Raw genomic sequence first — 19,463 nt, 5'->3', positions numbered from 1 at the left:
TTTCCCTGAGATGTGGTTGACAGTGGTGGTATATGCTGAGATGTATGACAAGAGGTGTTGCTGCCGTGCCAACCAAGGACCCAACACTTTGGCGAATGTGAAGGTGAGAGGTTTCTGGTCTGCCAGATGGAGAGTGTGATAGTACAGATTCTATCACCAATGTGTATATGTATAGTTTGTAGTGTAGGATGATTGTGATTGGCTGAGAGCGTAGCCACGCCTACTGGCAGGTCTTAAAGGGTTGCACCTAGCCAGACCAGAATGGGCTGACTGCTACTTTCCCGTATCTGGACAATGTCACCATCTGCGGCCATGACACGGAGGATCATGATGCCAACCTTGAGAAATTTTTTCAGACTGCAACTCGGCTGCACTTGACCTACAATTTCGACAAATGTGTCTTCTGGACCACTCGGCTCGCAATTCTGGGTTGCGTGGTGGAGAATGGGGTGGTAATGCCAGGCAATGACTGCATGCGTCCCCTCAAGGACTTGCCCCCTCCCCCCACCCCCTACACCCAGAAGGCACTCAGACACTGCCTGGGATTCTTCTCCTACTATGCCCAATGGGTTCCACACTATGTCGAGAAGGTATGACCACTCATCAAGACCACCTCCTTCCCCCGGTCAACTGAAGCCAGAGTGGCCTTCGACCGCATCAAATCAGACATCACTGCTGCAACGCTGCACGCCATCGATGAGACCATCTTGTTCCAAGTCGAGAGCGATGCGTCTGACTTTGCACTGGCAGCCACTTTGAACCAGGCCGGCTGGCCGGTAGCCTTCTTCTCCAGAACCCTCCAGGGTCCTGAGAGCCGACACTACAGGCCATAGTCAAAGCGGTACATCGTTGGAGACACTACCTCACTGACAGGCGCTTTACATTGCTGACTGACCAACGTGCAGTCTCCTTCATGTTTAGCAATACCCAGGGAGGTAAGATCAAGAATGACAAAATCGCCGGGTAGAGAATCGACTTTAATGCGCTCTCCAGGGGGACTTGCACCAACATACAACTGGACAGGCTGCAGAAATTCCACAAGGAGCTCTCATCCAGGGGTCACTAGGTTTGCGCACTTTGTCAAAACTCGCAACTTGCCCTACACAGTCGAGGAGATTTGGTCCATGACTCGAGCCTGCCTGGTGTGTGCTGAGTGCAAGCCCCACTTCTTCCGTCCAGAGAACGCCCCACTTTGAGCGTCTCAGCGTGGACTTCAAGGGGCCCCTACCATCGACCAACCGTAATACCTACATCCTTACGGTCATCGACAAGTACTCCCACTTCCCATTCGCTGTACCCTGCTTGGACATGACTGCCTCCTCAGTCATAGAGGACCTGCACAACATCTTCGCCATCTTCGGATACTCCAGTTACATCCACAGTGATAGGGGGTCCTCGTTTATGAGCACGGAGCTTCTGGAGCGTGGTATTGCTTCAAGGAGGACCACCAGCTAAAACCCATGCTGTAATGGTCAGGTCGAAAGAGAGAATGCCACCGTCTGGAAAGCGGTTACGCTTGCCCTCCGGTCCAAAGGTCTCCCCTCTTGTTGGCAGATGTGCTCACTAGTGTCCTACACTCCATCCGCTCCCTCCTATGCACCGTGACCAATGCCAACCCCCCCCATGAAAGGATGTTCTTTTTCCCGGTAAATCCGAATCGGGAACAACCACACCGGCGTGGCTCACGGTTCCTGGGCCGGTCCTCTTGCGGCACCATGTCCGGTACTCAAAGAACGACCCCTTGGTTGACTGAGTGACTCTGCTCCATGCGAACCCATATTATGCCTACATTGAGTACCCGGACGGGTGGGAGGAGACAGTCTTGGTAAGGGACCTAGCCCAAGCCGGATCAGGCCCAGCAGTGCTTCCAACCCAACCTCCCCCAAATTTTTCTCTCCCCCAGGTCATGTGGTCGAACAGAGGGACCAGCACCACCCCATCAGCTCAGGCCAGACTGTCGACAACGCCGTTGGAGAATTGAGTGAGGCACCCGACGAGCCTGCCAGTGACATGACTCCAGTGACCCCAATCCCGGCTCCACGGCAGTCACGCCGGATGGTCAGCCCCTAACCTCCATCGGGCCCTTTTTTTTTATAGCCTCCATCCACCCCGGGGTCAGTTCTCAAAGAAGGGGTGAATGTGATAGTATAGATTCTATCACCAATGTGTATATGTATAGATTGTAGTGTAGGATGATTGTGATGGCGAGAGCGTAGCCACACCTACTGGCAGATCTTAAAGGGTTGCTCCTAGCCAGACCAGATCATTCTGGACTGGTCGACCTACATGTGATGTGCTCCATTCTTCTAGTTAATAAAAGCCTAGGTTTGGATCAACAAGCCTTTGAATCTTTCGACGTGCTCTACAGAGAGGTAGAGGGCTAGCAGCTCCCTGCCGAAGGTGCTGTATTTCAGCTCCAGGGGTCACAGGTGCTGCTGAAGAACGTGAGTGGTTTCCACTGACCCTCAATTAGTTGTTCCAGCACGCCACCAACTGCTAAGTTGGAAGCTTCAACCGTGAGGGCTGTGGCCTGTGTACCAGGAGGGTGGTGCTTGCAAGGTTGGTGGTCCATGGCCTGCTCGAAAGCTGCTGCTGACTCCGTGTCCCAGGGGATTTCCTTGGTCATGCTGGACATCAGCTGAATAGGGGTCGCATGATTCAGGCTGCTGACAGTAGGAATCGGTGGTAAAAGTTGATCATGCCCACTCCAGTAGACCTTTGACTGTACTGGGCCTGACAAACTGGCGTATGGCCTCAACTTTTGCCGGCAAGGGAACAGCTCCATGCCAGTTGTTGTGGTGCCCAAGGAAATCAATGGCTGACAGCCCGAACTGGCACTTTGCGGGGTTGATGACCAGGCCATATTCACTCAGGTGGTGGCAGTTGGCACAAATGTGTCAAATGCTCTTAGTGTGAGTGTCTGGCAATCAGAATAACATCTAAGTAGATGAAAACAAAATTCAAGCCGCATCCCACTGAGTCGATGAGCCACTGGAACATCTCTGCCACGTTCTTGAGTCCGAAAGGCATCAACAGGAACTCAAATAGGGTGAACGGGATGATGAGGGCAATCTTGGGGACATCGCTGGGATGGACAGGAATCTGGTGATACCTGCAGACCAGGTCGACCTTGAAGAAGGTGCGTGACTCATGTAAATTGGCCGTAAAGTCCTGAATATGGGGCACTGAGTAGCGATTAGCCGTGGTGGTGTTATTGAACCTTCTGTAGTTGCCACATGGCCTCCATCCTCCAGCCGACTTGGCTGTCTGAGCGCTGGACATTCCCAATCTCCACCATTTTCCTGAATTCCTCCTTGGTGAGGTGGAGTTTGTCAGGTGGGAGCCTGCATGCCCGGGCGTGTAACGGTGGTCCTTGAATGGAAATGTGGTGCTGTACACCATGCTTAGAGACATTTGTGAAGAACTGGAGCATTATAATGATCAGGAACTCTGATAATACTCTGGCAAATTTGTTGCCTGGCAAAGTCACCAAGTCAAGGTGTGGAGCTGGTTACTTGGTTTCACTGAGCGAGATGGTCTGGAAGGTCTTGGCATTCACTAGGCACCATCCCTTGAGGTCCACTAGGAGGCAGTGCACCCGGAGAAAATCTGCACCCATTAAAGGCTGTGACACTGCTGCCAGCATAAATGACCAAGTGAAATGGCTGAAACCGAACTGTAGTGGGATGGTTCGCGTGCCTTATGTGCGAATACTGCTGTTGTTAGCAGCAGTGAGCACCGGTCCTGACTTCCTGGCATGGGTATAATGACTCAAAGAGGACAAGACCTTAACCTCTGCCCCTGTGTCTAGGAGGAACTTTCACCCAGAGTGTCGGTCCCATAATTAAAGGAGACTATCATGGTGGTCAACTGCCGTATCCCCAGCGTTTCCCAGAAAAGGACAGGATGGGTGGCAACAGTGGGCTCCTGAACCCCACTTCTGGTGGTAAAGACACCAACAGTCCAAACTGCTTTGGGCATCACTGGCTTCGTTAGTGGCATGGGGAAGGCCTAGGCCTTGGGGCATGATGACGCAGCAACTTGATTGATGGAGGCCCTGTCATGCTGCTTGGAGTGACACAGGATATCTGCGCGGCTGCTACTTTGCGTGGGTCACTGAAATTGTCAGCGATGAGGAGGTGGATATCTTCTGGCTTCTGCTCTAGAAAGACTTGTTTAAACAGTAAACATGGCTTGTGGGCATCTGCTAGTGCCAGCATCTCGTTCATTAAACCACGCTGTGGGCTCACGGCAGGAGAGGCCAAAAGTACAGGTCCAGAGCACCTTGATTGTTTCATACCTGTCCACAACCGATGGTTGGTGTAGGAAGTCAATGATACGGCCTCCTGTTTCCCGGTCAAGTGAACTGACCACATAATAGTACTTTGTGGCACCCGTGACGATCTGTCTGACTTGGAATTGGGCTTCAAACCTGCTCAAATCAGACCTGCGAGGTCCAGGAAGTCAACAGTTTCAGTGAAACTGCATTCTGCGTGCTTTGGTCGGTCATCTTTGAGTCGAAATCCCGTTTGGACAGTCGGGGTCATCCCTCAGAACCCGATGATGCTTGCGACTCCCGGGACCTTTATGATGTCAACTGCCAGAGTTCTCACAGTCAGATCTTCTGCGGACTTGCTCTCGACTCTGTGAGCTGGTTCACCTGTTGCGTGAGTGAGTCGCCACAACCTACCATTTTTTAATAATTAAATTTTGAAAACTTTTATTCCACACTGGAAAAAAACTGTTAACATACACAGCTGAAAGCACACATTGTCATGAAGAATGTTTGAAGCATTGAACTAAAATTAATTGCTGGATGGTGAGGATGCTAAAGTGACAGGGTCATCAATTTCACTCTTTTCTAATAAAGTTCAAGAACAGCTTGTACGCACCGGGGCATCATCGACACTTGTTGAAGGCACCGGGAATCATCGAAACCTGTTGAAGGCACCGGGGCATCATCGACACTTGTTGATGGTTTAACAGGCAGTCTTCCTCAATAAGATATCAATTTTTGACTGGAATTTGAAATTGAAAGTATGGATTTGACCATCGCAAGGAAGGGAGCACCTGCAAATGTAGAAAAAAAAGTCAAACCTCTTGCAGTGAAAGTCAATATACCTTGTGCCTTGACTTTTAGTGATGTGTGTACTCCCAGAACTCTGTCTATCATCATTTTCCAATCTCTTACCACTTCAATAATATGGACCGTTTTTCCTCCCAAAGTGTCCTCAGTACATTGAACCTTGGATGTATTTGTGCTCTCATTCAACTTAGCAAATATGCTTTGAAGCCTCACAACCCCATCCAGTTCCGCTGCTGACAAATTTTGAAGCATTGTGTTCGGTTTCCCTCATCTGAATTATCACGCAAGATTGTGAACAGTCCAGGTCTAAGCACTGATTCCAGTGGTTCTTTACTAATCTGTGCTTTCCACCCTGAGCAAGAGCCATTTATTTCCACCAGTTCTTGTCTGTCAGACAGTTTTAAATCCACTCAAGTATTTTGTCACCAATCCCATGTACTTCACCTTTTAGATGCTAACCTCCTGTAAGATTTTATCAAAGGGCTTTTGAAATCCAAATAAACCACATCCCCATTTGACAGTTACACTGTCAAATGCAATTTCCCTTGAATAAATCCATGTTAACTTTGTCTAATAATCCCATTGGCATTTTCCTATGACTTGTATCCCACCTGATAAACTGGCATTTTCTTCATGACGGACCAACTGATTTGCTACCTGCCTTATTTTTGTTTCTCTCACCTTTTTCACCTGCCATCCTCCAATCTGTATAAACTCTTCCATAAGCTACAGAATATTGTAAGATGTGAACCAATGCATATTTCTGTGTCTACCTCCTTTTGTAGCCTGAAATACAGATTATCAGGGGCTATGGATTTGTGGTTTCACTGCCATTAATTGCTCCAACTCTATTTTGTGCTTAACTAATTTATTCCTCCTCTTTATTAGCTGGAATGTCATCTCTATCTTCTTCAGTGAAGAAAGAGCTTGCTCAATTGTTCTGCTGTTTCTCTGTACCCCATTATAAGTTTCTTACAGTTAGGAACCTACAGTTGTCTTTCAATCTTCCAGCCAAAAAATTCTTCCCTGACTGCTGAGAGGAATAGGTTAACATGTCCATTTCATTTTCCAAATTACCCAAGCAAATACCAGAAATATTGATCAAGTTTTAATTTCTCAGTTTGAGCTCCTGACATAGCTCGTCCATTTTACATAATGACACAGAAACCTCTGACCCTTGGAATTATCCACAATCTCCAATCTTGTTTGATATCAAATACCCATTCAGATTGTTCTTGCACAAGTTAATATCAAACTTCTGGGATAAAGCAGGAGATGCTGCAAATAATTGGCAAGTGAGATGGCATCTGAGGAGAGAAACTGTTTTGCTGAAAGTTGACAGGAGATCAATGATAATAGTACCTAATAGCCCTGAATACGCCTGGGATTGTCTGATCTCAGAAGCTAAACAGGCTCAGGACTGGTCAGTACTTGGAGGGGAGACCGCCCAGGAATACCAGGTTTCTGTGAGTGGTGCTGGACAAAGTGGAAACTTTCTGCCTGCCTTACAGTAGACAAAAGTATGTTACATTCTAAATGTAGTATTACGTGACTTTACCTTTTATATTCTCCACAGACGCTGACTGACCTACAGAGTATGTTCTAGTATTTTTCTTATTCCTAGCACGTCCAGTGTTTTGCTTCTGTGCCACAGCTGTCATTGGGAGTCTGTTCAACGTATTGGAAAATTACCAGCAGCAAGATGAAAAATATTGATGTGCAGCAAATTGTTTGAAAGGATGTTGCAAATAGATCTAATAATAACTTTCAAGAGAAACAAAGGATGCCTCTTAGATATTTGCCTGCTTCCAGCCATCAAAGCTGTGTCCGCAGCAGAGCTGAGAGGTCCAATTCCAGCAAACAGTGAGAAGCTGCAGGGAATCAGTGGATGCAGCAACATCCATGGAGAGAAGTGGGCGGTCAGTAGGATTGCCTGCACTGGCTATTGCAGCACCCTTGTCATTAATAGGACTGGTGTTAATGAGTGGCTGAAAGCAACATCTGAAGAGACTTCCTTGCTGCAAGAAAGGGTCCCGACTGGGAACATAGACTAATCATTTCTCTCCACAGATGCTGCTTGGCCTGCTGAGTCCCTTCAGCTTCTTTGCTCAAAATTTCAGCAGATCCAATGCTGGCTGTGACTTCTGGAGGTGCAAAGTGGAATTCACGAAAGAACCTTTGGCTAGAAATGAGTCCATTTTGGCTCATGCTTTGGTTTTCCTTCTGCTAAAGAACGAAAACCAGAGAACCAAAGCAATGGAGTTAATGTGACCATACAAAACCACTCTGACCTGTATTTCTCAGTTGGATTTTCACTGTCTCCTATTTATCTTTGATTGCTTCTCAGAGGAAATAGTGAAGATGAATGGGGGGTCGGATTACAATTGGGCTAAAGATCAGGAAGTTCGGGATAAATTATGGCAAGCACGGCACAATGCATTGTATGCTGTTCAGGCCCTACGCCCTGGTTCTCAGGTGAGACAGCCTTCCTTTCCACCATTTAAAGTCTGCTTCTCAGATTAATTGAACTAACTGACAAATCTCCCTTGTTTTGAAGACTTATGCCTCAGATGTTTGCGTTCCATACTCAAAGCTATCTGAGATCATCACGGTGACCAAGGATGACCTGATAGAGTCAAAGCTTACAGGTTAGTGGTTACCAGCACCAGAGTCTGGTGCCAAGTTTTGTTTCATTACCTGGGAATAGTGTGGGTCACAACTGTTGTGGTAGTGTCAGGTCCTGATTGTTCACTCCTGTGTACCCTGAAATACATCGCTGCTCTTGCTTCCAGTGGTTGGGTTGTGAAAGGAAAAGTTTCTTCAAATGTTGCTCAGTCTTGACGAGCATTAGCTCCACTCCTATTTATGGCATGGTACCGGAATAGGCAGTGCTGCTATCCAGCTGGTCCAGGCAGAGTACAAAGGGGAGTCAATGCAATAGGAGATCTCAAACAATCCAAGGTAGAATAGTTACAAAGGTAAATATGTATATTAACATGTATGAAATTTAATTTGAAGTAAAAAAACAAAGATTGTGTTAGCTAAAAATAATTTTGTTGAGGCACTTTAACCTGGATTGGGTATCTTGCCTGATTGGGTTATTAAGGAGTCCAGGTAAATCTGAAGCCACAAGGCATCAAGGAATTGAGTCATACCTGGAAAAGGGAAGATGATCAGTCATGCCAGTGACTGCAGTAGTTCCTCAGGACAGTGCCCAGGTCCAACCATTCTCATCAATAACTTCTTTCCTGCATAAGGCCACAAGTGGACTTCAGTTCCCCTCTCTGCTCCTTGAAGGGTGAAGCAGTCCATGCCTGCATGCAGCAGGACAGAGGACCTTCAGACATGGGCTCATAAATGAAAAATAACATTTGCATCACAATAGTGTCAGGCAGTAACCATCTCCAACACGAGAACAACTGACCACCATCCTTGATTTTCAATCCCATCACCATCAAAGTTCTGGAGGTCACCACTGACCAGAATTTCGTGACTTGTTCATGAAATAAATTCTGATTCTGAAAGTCTATTAGATCAGCCATATAAATATTGCAGTAAAAAGAGCAAGTGTATAACTGGGTGTTCTGTGAGGATCACTCACCTCCAACTACGTCAGAACATCTCCATCATCTATGAGGCAAAGGCCAGGAGTGTGATGAATGCTCTCTATTGGCTTGGATGTGTGCATTGCACTTTGCTTGATGAGTCTTGACCAACAGGATAAAGCAGCCCATTTGACTGGCAGCCATTGATTAACATAATATTTTTTGCTCCATCAGCAATGTGCAGTTACTCAACCAGGCTACTCCATCAGCACCTCCTAAACCCAAGACCATTAGCATTAGGAAGGACAAGGACAACAGCTCCCTCCCACCTTTCACAGCATTTGGAAATGTATCAGTGGTGCTTCATTACTGAGCCTAAATCCCGGAGAGATAGAGAAGGGAAATACAATATTCATAGACTCTGCTTCATCCTTTTAAGAAAGAGTGAAAAGCTTCTGATCCTTGTGAGAATGATAAACGGTGGCTGCTTTCCAAGCTTTACTTAACTTAATTGTACAGTTAGTTACAGTTAGAATGTAAAAGAAAGGTGCAAGGCATCAGCAAGTTTGATTTGAGGAAGAAGAACACTTAAGAATAACTTTGTAATATTACAATCCTCAAAGCCAAAATATGCCTCCTCTGTTTTAAATAAATGGTCCCTAAATAAATAATCCTAGTTCCAGATTATTCCACATGAATAATTCTCACCATGTCCACTTCAAATGCTTGAGATCTTTTGTTCATCAGCTTCTCCCTCTTCTAAACAATGCATCCATTCTCTGACCTGCTTCCAGCACCTTTAATAAGGAGACCATTAGTCCACACAGCACTGCACGTCATTAAACCTCACTACCTCGGTATTCTATTGCCCTAACCATAAATGGTAATGTTTTGTTAGCTTTCTTTGTTACTTGCTGGCCTTTTTGCAAAGGTATACAATCTCTCATGAATTAGACAACATTCTCCTTGCTTAAAGAAATAATAATAATGTTGAATTTGTACAATGTGTATGACAATAAACTCATCTTCATAATTTTCCTGCCAAAATTGACTTTTTCCCCCATATTATACATAGCGCTAGCTTTGTGCCCCTCTCTTTCCTTATCTACATCCCCAGGTGGCCTCTTGTCCTGTTCACAACTCACTTTTCCACCCTCAGTAAGTTTAGCAGCAACCATACATCTTGTGCTTTCACAGTCAATGATACATGTGGCAAAAAGTTAAAGCACAAGCACTGATCCCTATCTTGCCAACCAGAAGACACATCCATGCCTACTCTCCATTCCCCTATCTGCGTCGACTTAACACCCAGCATCTACATCTTCAATCCACTAACATTCAAACCAGAGGGCAGCCCTTGGCCACAAATCTGGCTACTGAAAGAGGGTAGCTGAGAAAGAGGAATGGGGGTGAGCTAGGTAGAGGAAAGGGGAGAGGGAGAGGGGATGGGGCATCAGGAAATGAAGATTGTGGGAGAGAGAGTGGAGTAGAGGAAGAGAAGGAACAGGGCTGTGCATTGGAAGAAGTCCTGAGTGGGGCGAGCAGGAGGTTGGGTGAGTGGAAGGGAGATAGAGGAAGGATCTAAGGTATATGAAGGGGAGAGACAGTTGGAGATGGGGAGATGGCAGAGAGAGAGATGAACCAAGGAAGAGGGAGATGAGGAGCACAATGGCCAAGACATAACACTGGATCAGCCTCGAGGGACAGAAGGTTCTGTTTCTCCTTAGTGTATTGAAACACAAACATGGGACTGTCTCCTGAGATCTGATGGCTTAAGCATGGTCACGGTCTTTGAACTTCATTCACATCTTATTATACTGGATTAAACATCATTAGGGCTCTAATTTAAATGTGTTCATGTTTTTTTTTGTACGTGTTTTCTGGCACTCTGTCAAACTAATCATTCATTTTGTTCCAAAACAAGGCCCTATTGTCGGCCACCTAGGAGATGGAAACTTCCACTGCATGTTGAATGTGCACCCAGAGGATGAAGAGGAGAGGAGGAAGATGAAGGAGTTTGCTGACAGATTGGCCAGGTACAGTAACAATAGTTAACTTCAAACACATGCACCAGAGAATGGGAAAAGCCACAGAAAACTTAGGGAAGTTCATTTTAATCTATAAGCCTGGACAATGTGTTGCCCCCCTTCCCCTTATTTCAAACCCATGTCCTTTCTACATTAAGTGTGCATCTGTTTGAAGTAACACAGCTTCCAATTAACACAATTCTCCAACAAGACTTGCATTTATAATGCGGTAAAACATCCCAGGTGCTCCACCAAAAAATATTACAACTACTCCCAACTTGCGACTTATGTGACTTGCATCCATCCACACGTTACCTAATTTTTCCTTTAAAAATAGAAAAAATGTAAAATTTACACAGTTTTTAAAAATTTTTTTTATTTTTCACGCTATAAACCATATTGACCAAGATACATACAGACATTTTTATTCTTAAATATATAGTGTCGTTTTCTCCCCCTTTTTCCCCCCTCCCTTCCCTCCCTTTCCCATTTATTTAAAGTTCAAACTATAAGATACATTAAACCCATTAAACAATGTTGTCACTTAATAAAAATAAACAAGAAATTTTACTGAGTCAGTTCTTTTCATTATATTCTCCTTCTGTCATTTTAGGTGGTAGATGTCCACGGTAGGATTTCTCTATTGTGTTTCATGTATGGCTCCCATTTTTGTTCGAATATTGTAATGTTATTTCTTAAATTATATGTTATTTTTTCTAATGGAATACATTTATTCATTTCTATATACCATTGTTGTATTCTCAAGTTGTCTTCTAATTTCCAAGTTGACATAATACATTTTTTTGCTACAGCTAGGGCTATCCTAACAAATCTTTTTTGTGCTCCATCCAAATTGAGTCCAAATTCTTTGTTTCTTATATTATTTAGGAGGAAGATCTCTGGTTTTTTTGGTATATTGCTTTTTGTGATTTTATTTAACATCTGGTTTAGATCTTCCCAAAATTTTTTCACATTCTCACATGTCCAAATTGCATGAATTGTTGTTCCCGTTTCCTTTTTACAGCGAAAACATCTGTCTGATACTGTTGGGTCCCATTTATTTAACTTTTGAGGTGTGATGTATAGCCTGTGTATCATAGGTAACCTCGTGTTTATTGAATTTCTCATAGTTCCGGAGCATAGCTTCTCCCATGTTTCATCTTTATCTTTATGTTTAGATCTTGTTCCCATTTTTGTTTAGGTTTACCATTTGTTTCCTCGTTCTCCTTTTCTTGCAGTTTGATGTAGATGTTTGTTACAAATTTTTTGATTATCATTGTGTCTGTAATCACATATTCAAAATTGCTTCCTTCTGGTAACCTCAGACTGTTTCCCAATTTGTCCTTCAAGTAGGTTTTCCGTTGGTAGTATGCAAACATTGTATCGTGAGTTATATTATATTTATCCTTTATTTGTTCAAAGGATAATAATTTATTTCCCGAAAAACAATTTTCTATTCTTTTGATCCCTTTTCTCTCCCATTCTCTAAAGGAAAGGTAAAAGGGATTAGCTGATTTTGCATCAATATTCGAGATGGCAGAGGTCGACAGCATCGAGTCCACGCTGCTGAAGATCCAGCTGCGCTGGATGGGTCACGTCTCCAGAATGGAGGACCATCGCCTTCCCAAGATCGTATTATATGGCGAGCTCTCCACTGGCCACCGTGACAGAGGTGCACCAAAGAAAAGGTACAAGGACTGCCTAAAGAAATCTCTTGGTGCCTGCCACATTGACCACCGCCAGTGGGCTGATAACGCCTCAAACCGTGCATCTTGGCGCCTCACAGTTTGGCGGGCAGCAGCCTCCTTTGAAGAAGACCGCAGAGCCCACCTCACTGACAAAAGGCAAAGGAGGAAAAACCCAACACCCAACCCCAACCAACCAATTTTCCCTTGCAACCGCTGCAATCGTGTCTGCCTGTCCCGCATCGGACTGGTCAGCCACAAACGAGCCTGCAGCTGACGTGGACTTTTTACCCCCTCCATAAATCTTCGTCCGCGAAGCCAAGCCAAAGAAGATTAGTTTTGGTAGTTGGTAATTTGTTTTATTCCTTTCTACATGAATCTTCTTCCAAATGTTGAGCAGATGATGCAATACCGGTGAATTCCTACATTGTACTTATTTTTCATCCCATTTATATAATATATGTTCAGGTATCTTCTCCCCTATTTTATCTAGTTCTAATCTGGTCCAATCTGGTTTTTCCCTTGTTTGATAAAAATCTGATAGGTATCTTAATTGTGCGGCTCTATAATAATTTTTAAAGTTTGGTAGTTGTAAGCCTCCTTGTTTGTACCATTCTGTTAATTTATCTAGTGCTATCCTCGGTTTCCCCCCTTTCCATAAAAATTTCCTTATTATTTTCTTTAACTCCTTGAAGAATTTCTCTGTTAGGCGTATTGGTAATGACTGAAATAGGTATTGTATCCTTGGGAAAATGTTCATTTTAATAGAGTTTATCCTTCCTATCAGTGTTAGAGGTAAGTCTTTCCAATGCTCTAATTTGTCTTGTAATTTTTTCATTAATGGATGGTAATTAAGTTAATATAGATGGCCGAGGTTTTTATTTAGTTGTATACCTAGGTATCGCATTGCTTGCGTTTGCCATCTAAATGGCGATTCTTTCTTAAACTTTGAGAAATCCGCATTATTCATTGGCATTACTTCACTTTTATTTGCGTTGATCTTGTACCCCGACACTTCTCCATATTCCTTCAATTTCCTATGTAGTTCTTTTATTGATATTTCTGGTTCTGTTAAGTATATTATAACGTCATCTGCAAATAGACTGATTTTATATTCCTTCTCTTTTATTTTTATCCCTTTTATTTTATTTTCTGTTCTTATTAGTTCTGCTAGTGGTTCTATAGCTAACGCGAACAGTGAGGGAGATAGTGGACATCCCTGCCTCGTTGATCTGCTTAAGTTAAATTGTTTTGATATATATCCATTTACTGTCACTTTCGCCAATGGCCCCTTATATAATGCTTTAATCCAATTAATATATTTCTCTGGTAAGCTGAATTTTTGTAGTACTTTGAATAAATAATTCCATTCTACTCTGTCAAAGGTCTTCTCTGTGTCTAAAGCAACCGCTACTGTTGGAGTTTTATTTCCTTCTACTGCATGAATGAAGTTAATAAATTTACAGATATTGTCTGTTGTTCGTCTTTTTTAATTAACCCAGTTTGGTCTAGATTTACTATATTTGGTACATAGTCGGCTAATCTGTTTGCTAATAGTTTAGCTATTATCTTATAATCTGTTTTCAGTAAAGATATTGGTCTATATGACGCTGGTGCGAGTGGATCTTTCCCTGTCTTTGGTATTACTGTAATTATTGCTGTTTTGTATGAATCTGGTATGCTTTGTGTTTTATCAATCTGGTTGATTACTTCCAGAAGGGGAGGAATTAATAAGTCTTTAAATGTTTTATAGAATTCTATTGGGAATCCATCCTCTCCTGGTGTTTTATTGTTCGGTAGTTTTTTTATTATCTCCTCTAATCCTTCTATTTCAAATGGTTTTATTAATTTATTTTGCTCCTCTGTTTGTAATTTTGGTAGTTCAATTTTAGTTAGAAATTCATCTATTTTGTCTTCTTTCCCTTCGTTTTCAGTTTGATATAGTTGCTCGTAGAATTCCCTGAAGTTTTCATTGATCTCCGTTGGATTATATGTAATTTGCTTGTCCTTTTTCCTTAATGCCAATACCATTCTTTTAGTTTGTTCTGTCTTAAGCTGCCACGCTAGAATTTTGTGCGTTTTTTCTCCTAGCTCATAATATTTCTGATTTGTCTTCATTATGTTCTTCTCCACCTTATATGTTTGTAGTGTTTCATATTTTATTTTTTTGTCTGCCAATTCTCTTCTTTTAGTTGTGTCTTCCTTTATTGCTAATTCTTTTTCTATATTTGTTATTTCCCTTTCCAACTGTTCTGTTTCCTGATTGTAGTCCTTCTTCATCCTAGTTACTTAACTTATTATTTGCCCTCTGATGAATGCTTTCATTGCGTCCCATAGTATAAACTTATCTTTCACTGATTCCGTATTTATATCAAAATACATTTTAATTTGTCGTTCAATGAATTCTCTAAAATCCTGTCTTTTTAGTAGCATGGAATTTAATCTCCATTTATACATTCTTGGTGGGATGTCCTCTAGCTCTATTGCCAATAACAGGGGTGAGTGGTCCGATAATAGTCTAGCTTTATATTCCGTTTTCCTAACTCTCCCTTGAATGTGGGCTGATAACAGGAATAGGTCTATCCTTGAGTATGTTTTATGTCTGCCCGAATAATATGAATATTCCTTTTCCTTTGGGTGTTGTTTCCTCCATATATCCAAAAGTTGCATTTCTTGCATCGATTGAATTATACATTTGGTTACTTTGTTCTTTCTGTTAGTTTTTTTTTCCAGTTTTATCCATGTTTGAGTCCAAATTAAGGTTAAAATCCCCTCCTATTAGTATGTTCCCTTGCGTGTCTGCTATCTTCAAAAAGATATCTTGCATAAATTTTTGATCTTCTTCATTAGGTGAATATACATTGAGTAAATTCCAAAATTCTGAATATATCTGACATTTTATCATTACATATCTCCCTGCTGGATCTATTATTTCCTCTTCTATTTTGATTGGTACATTTTTATTGATTAATATAGCTACTCCTCTGGCTTTTGAATTATATGATACTGCTGTTACATGTCCTATCCAATCTCTCCTTAATTTCTTGTGTTCCACTTCAGTTAGATGTGTTTCTTGTACGAATGCTATATCAATTTTTTCTTTTTTCAGTAAATTTAAGTTTCTTCCTTTTGATTTGGTTATTTATTCCATTAATATTTAAAGTCATATAGTTCAACATAGCCATTTCATACTTTGTTTATCTTTCCTTTCCATTTCCTCATCACCACCTTCCCTTCTTTTCCATTTCTGCTTTATTTTTTTGAACACATTATAAGACAACATTTCTAAAACATAAAATATTTCCACTATTCTCATATCTAAAATTCCTTTAACCCCAATAGTCCCTCCCCTTTCTGAGTTGCCCTTTGTCCCTTGTCAGGTAACCACATCTCCCCTCTCCATTTGGATTTGCGAATTCACTCGCAAGCATCAACTGATTTCGCAGTGACTGTAATCCTTCCCCACCCAGCCCCCCCCAGAAAAGATTTTAATCTTCATATATAACAAAGGTCACTCTCTTAATTCCCTCCTGTCTTCCTTTCTTCCCTTTCTTCCCCTTCTTAGTTCTTACCTATACTCTATTTTTTATATATATACATACACACATATACATATATATGTATACCTACATACACACATACATATAGTTTGTTGTCATTTTTGTTCTTGTTACATCTCTTCATCTCTCGGTCTGTTTTGTAGTTGTTCTGCAAATTTTCGTGCTTCTTCTGGATCCGAGAATAGTCTGTTTTGCTGCCCTGGAATAACTATTTTAAGTACTGCTGGGTATTTTAACATAAATTTATAACCTTTTTTCCATAGGGTCATTTTTGCTGCATTAAACTCCTTCCTCTTCTTCAGGAGTTCAAAACTTATATCTGGATAGAAAAAAAAATTTTGACCCTTGTATTCCAGTGGTTTTTTGTCTTCTCTTATTTTCTTCATTGCCTTCTTCAATATATTTTCTCTTGTTGTATATCTTAGGAATTTTACTTGAATGGATCTTGGTTTTTGTTGTGGTTGTGTTTTAGGGGCTAACGTTCTGTGTGCCCTTTCTATTTCCATTTCTTCATGTAATTCTGGTCTTTCTAGGACCCTGGGGAACCATTCTTTTATAAATTCTTTCATATTTTTGCCTTCTTCATCTTCCTTAAGGCCCACTATCTTTATATTGTTTCTTCTATTATAATTTTCCATTATATCTATCTTCTGAGCTAACAGCTCTTGTGTCTCTTTAACTTTTTTTATCAGATTCTTCTAATTTCTTTTTTAAGTCATCTACTTCCATTTCTATGGCTGTTTCTCGTTCTTCCACCTTATCTACTCTTTTTCCTATATCTGACATGATCATCTCTAATCTATTCACTTTTTCTTCTGTACTTTTTATTCTTCTTTTTATTTCACTGAATTCTTGTGACTGCCATTCTTTTACTGTTTCCATATATTCTTTAAAAAAATATATCCATGTACTTGCCCTTCCCTTCATCTTCCATTTCTCTGTGTTCTTCCTCTTCTTCTTCTGAGTCCACTCCTTTACCTCTGTCTCTTCTGGTTTTCTTGTTGGGTTGTTTGTTTTATTTTGTTGGGTATTTTTGGTCTTCTTATTTTTATTAGAAGTGTCTTGATGTTGGTCTTCTTCCTCTGGGTTGGTCATCTGTTGTTTCGTTGATTTCTTATTTTTACTCTCTTCTTTCTTGCTCTCGTTATTTTCTATGTTTTCCTCTTGCTGTTGTGTTGTAGTTGTCTGTTTCAGCTTTGGAGATCGACTCCTCAGCTGGTCCCCCCTCCCGTCAGTGTTATTTTTGTCTTGTGCATCGCGCATGCGCAAATCCTCGCGCATGCGCGGTTGCGCACTTTTGTTTGGCTCCGTGAGCCATTTTTGTAGTCCCGAGTTCGGGGCTTCGACTGACCTCAGGGAGCGGGCTTCTCTCTCCACGGCGGGCCTCCTCGTACAGGTAAGGCCTTCACCTTCTTCTTCCGACGTCTTTCCTTCTTCTTTTATTCCCATTGTTTTTGGTTTTTCTTTCTTCGCTGCCATTTTCTCCACACTTTTACTTTCACTTTGTTTTGGTTTTTATGTTTGTGCCTTTGCTTTTTCTCTATCTTTTTTTTACTTTTCTGGAGAGGGCTGGAGTTCCCCTACCGGCCACTACTCCATCACGTGACTCCTCCCAAATTTACACAGTTTATGTTGTATTTGACAAACTAAAACAGGGATACAGGGCATGTAAGAGCCAAAATGTGCGTACTTACCTTGTTATTTGACATCCTGGGAGTGGCCATTTTGATTTCTGTTCACATACGTGAGTCTTTGGATGGCGCATATTGTAGTTTATTTGGCACATGCGCGGAGGGCTCACATATTGGAGTTTGGTTGGCTCATGCGTGAAAGTTAAAAGTGCAAATTCAATATTGTTAGGGCACTTAACTCTTGCACGTGCCAACCGAACTCCAATATACGAATCCACCGCACATGAGCCAACCAAAGACTTGCGCATACGGACAGGAATCAAGATGGCCATGCCAAGCCTATGGACCCTGGGACGCTAACAAGTTTAGATGATGAAAGTGATGCCGATTAAAAAGGAAAGTTCAGATGATGAAAATTTTGATTAAAAAGTTTGCTTTAGGACTTATTTACTCCACGCGCATGGGCAAATTTCTGACGTGTCCATTTCGAGATACGGCCGATCCTTCGGTCCCAGTTACTTGCGGTTATAAGTCGGGGAGTTCCTGTACACAAGTTTCATGAAGCTTAGTTAGAGACATGGGTTCAATAGAAGGAGAAGGAAGCAAGGACATTCAGGCCAAGGAATTCAAGAGCTTGAGGGTTAGCAGCTGCAGGCATGGTTCCAAATGACAGAGCTGAAAGCTAATCAGAGCTGGAGGAAGGCTGAGATCTTGGAGAATAATGGCACTTTGGAGATCTGGATTTGATCCTGACCTCTGCTGTGTATGCAAACTTGTCAGCAAATTCAGTCTCCACAACACTGTTTTCTGTGTATTCCATGCACTCCAGTTCCCCCTCAGTCTGAAGAGACTCTACTTGGTAGGAAATTTGGTGCTGTTAATTACACCTATTGTGGGTGTTGATGATGTGCATGTGAGAGAGATTAGGGTGCAGGGAAATGCTAGATTGCTCTGGCAGCCAGCAGATTGGCTAAACAGGCTCTCAGGTCATTAATATGGATCAGTGTCATGCTGCTTTTATGTTGTGCACAAGAAGATACACTCTTCGCAAGGTATGATTTGATTAGAGTACAATGTTTATGGGACAATTTATATTCTAAGAGGCAGTGGTGCTGGAGGGTGGTCACATTTTGTGGGCTGCTCCAAGCAGGTCTTCTTGCATTCATTATAATCATTCTATCCTGGACCTTTGTCTCATTATTACACTACCTCCTGTACTTGCTTATGTGTTGACTTGCCTGGATAGCGTGGAAAACAAAGCTTTTCACCATATCTTGGTACGCATGACAATTCAGTTCAGGATGATATTCAATTCATTTCAAAATCAATTAATTCACTTCCACAGCTGATTCATGTTTCACTCCAAATGATATTTCAGAGATTTTACGTTCATTCATCATTCTCCTTTGCATTTCACAACTGTTTTGTCTTCTCCCCAACTCTACGTCATTTGTAGATGGGGTGGCATGGTTAGTGTAGCAATTAGTGCAATGCTGTTACAGCGCCAGCGACCGGGTTTGAATCTGGTATTTTTTCTAAGGAGTTTGTACGTTTTCCCCATATCTGTGTGGATTTCCTCCAGGTGAACCAGTTTTTTCCCCACCCTTCAAAACATATGCGAGTTACAGTTTAATAGTGTGTAATTGGGGCAGCAGAGGCTCAAGGGCCAGACGGGCATGTTAATGTGCTGCATGTCTAAATTTAAATAAATTTATAAATATTATGCAGCTCTTCCTCTGTCCGCCAACCATATTACTGACTTCATCCTTTAAATCCTCTGATCAATAAACAATTATTTTTGCTTTCTCCACTAAGCTTCTTTCAAACCTACAGCGTCACAATTGGAAAATAACTTGGATTATCTTTGTTAATGTGGGACCCATAACTATGGCAACAAGTCCTCCTGTATTGGAAAATATCTCATTAGGT

The 19,463-nt window shown here is 42.1% G+C and overlaps 1 protein-coding gene across 2 annotated transcripts in view; it reads left to right on the top strand.

Moving 5' to 3' along the window:
* ldhd (lactate dehydrogenase D) overlaps window positions 1-19,463 on the top strand; it is an 86,285-nt gene that overhangs the window by 65,345 nt on the left and 1,477 nt on the right. Inside the window, exons 8-11 of one of the 2 annotated variants that reach the window (XM_069901218.1) lie at window positions 7,434-7,561; window positions 7,644-7,734; window positions 10,556-10,667; window positions 12,150-12,249. In XM_069901218.1, coding sequence (XP_069757319.1) covers window positions 7,434-7,561; window positions 7,644-7,734; window positions 10,556-10,667; window positions 12,150-12,168 — 350 coding nt within the window. In that variant the 3' untranslated portion in view covers window positions 12,169-12,249. Of the gene's footprint in view, window positions 1-7,433; window positions 7,562-7,643; window positions 7,735-10,555; window positions 10,668-12,149; window positions 12,250-19,463 lie in introns of those variants that run through there. The other variant, XM_069901217.1, reaches the window with a different exon arrangement.

This window comes from Narcine bancroftii, chromosome 10 (genome assembly GCF_036971445.1).
Source record: "Narcine bancroftii isolate sNarBan1 chromosome 10, sNarBan1.hap1, whole genome shotgun sequence".
Classification (NCBI taxonomy): Eukaryota; Metazoa; Chordata; class Chondrichthyes; order Torpediniformes; family Narcinidae; genus Narcine; species Narcine bancroftii.
This window is presented reverse-complemented; position numbering and strand designations above follow the sequence as displayed.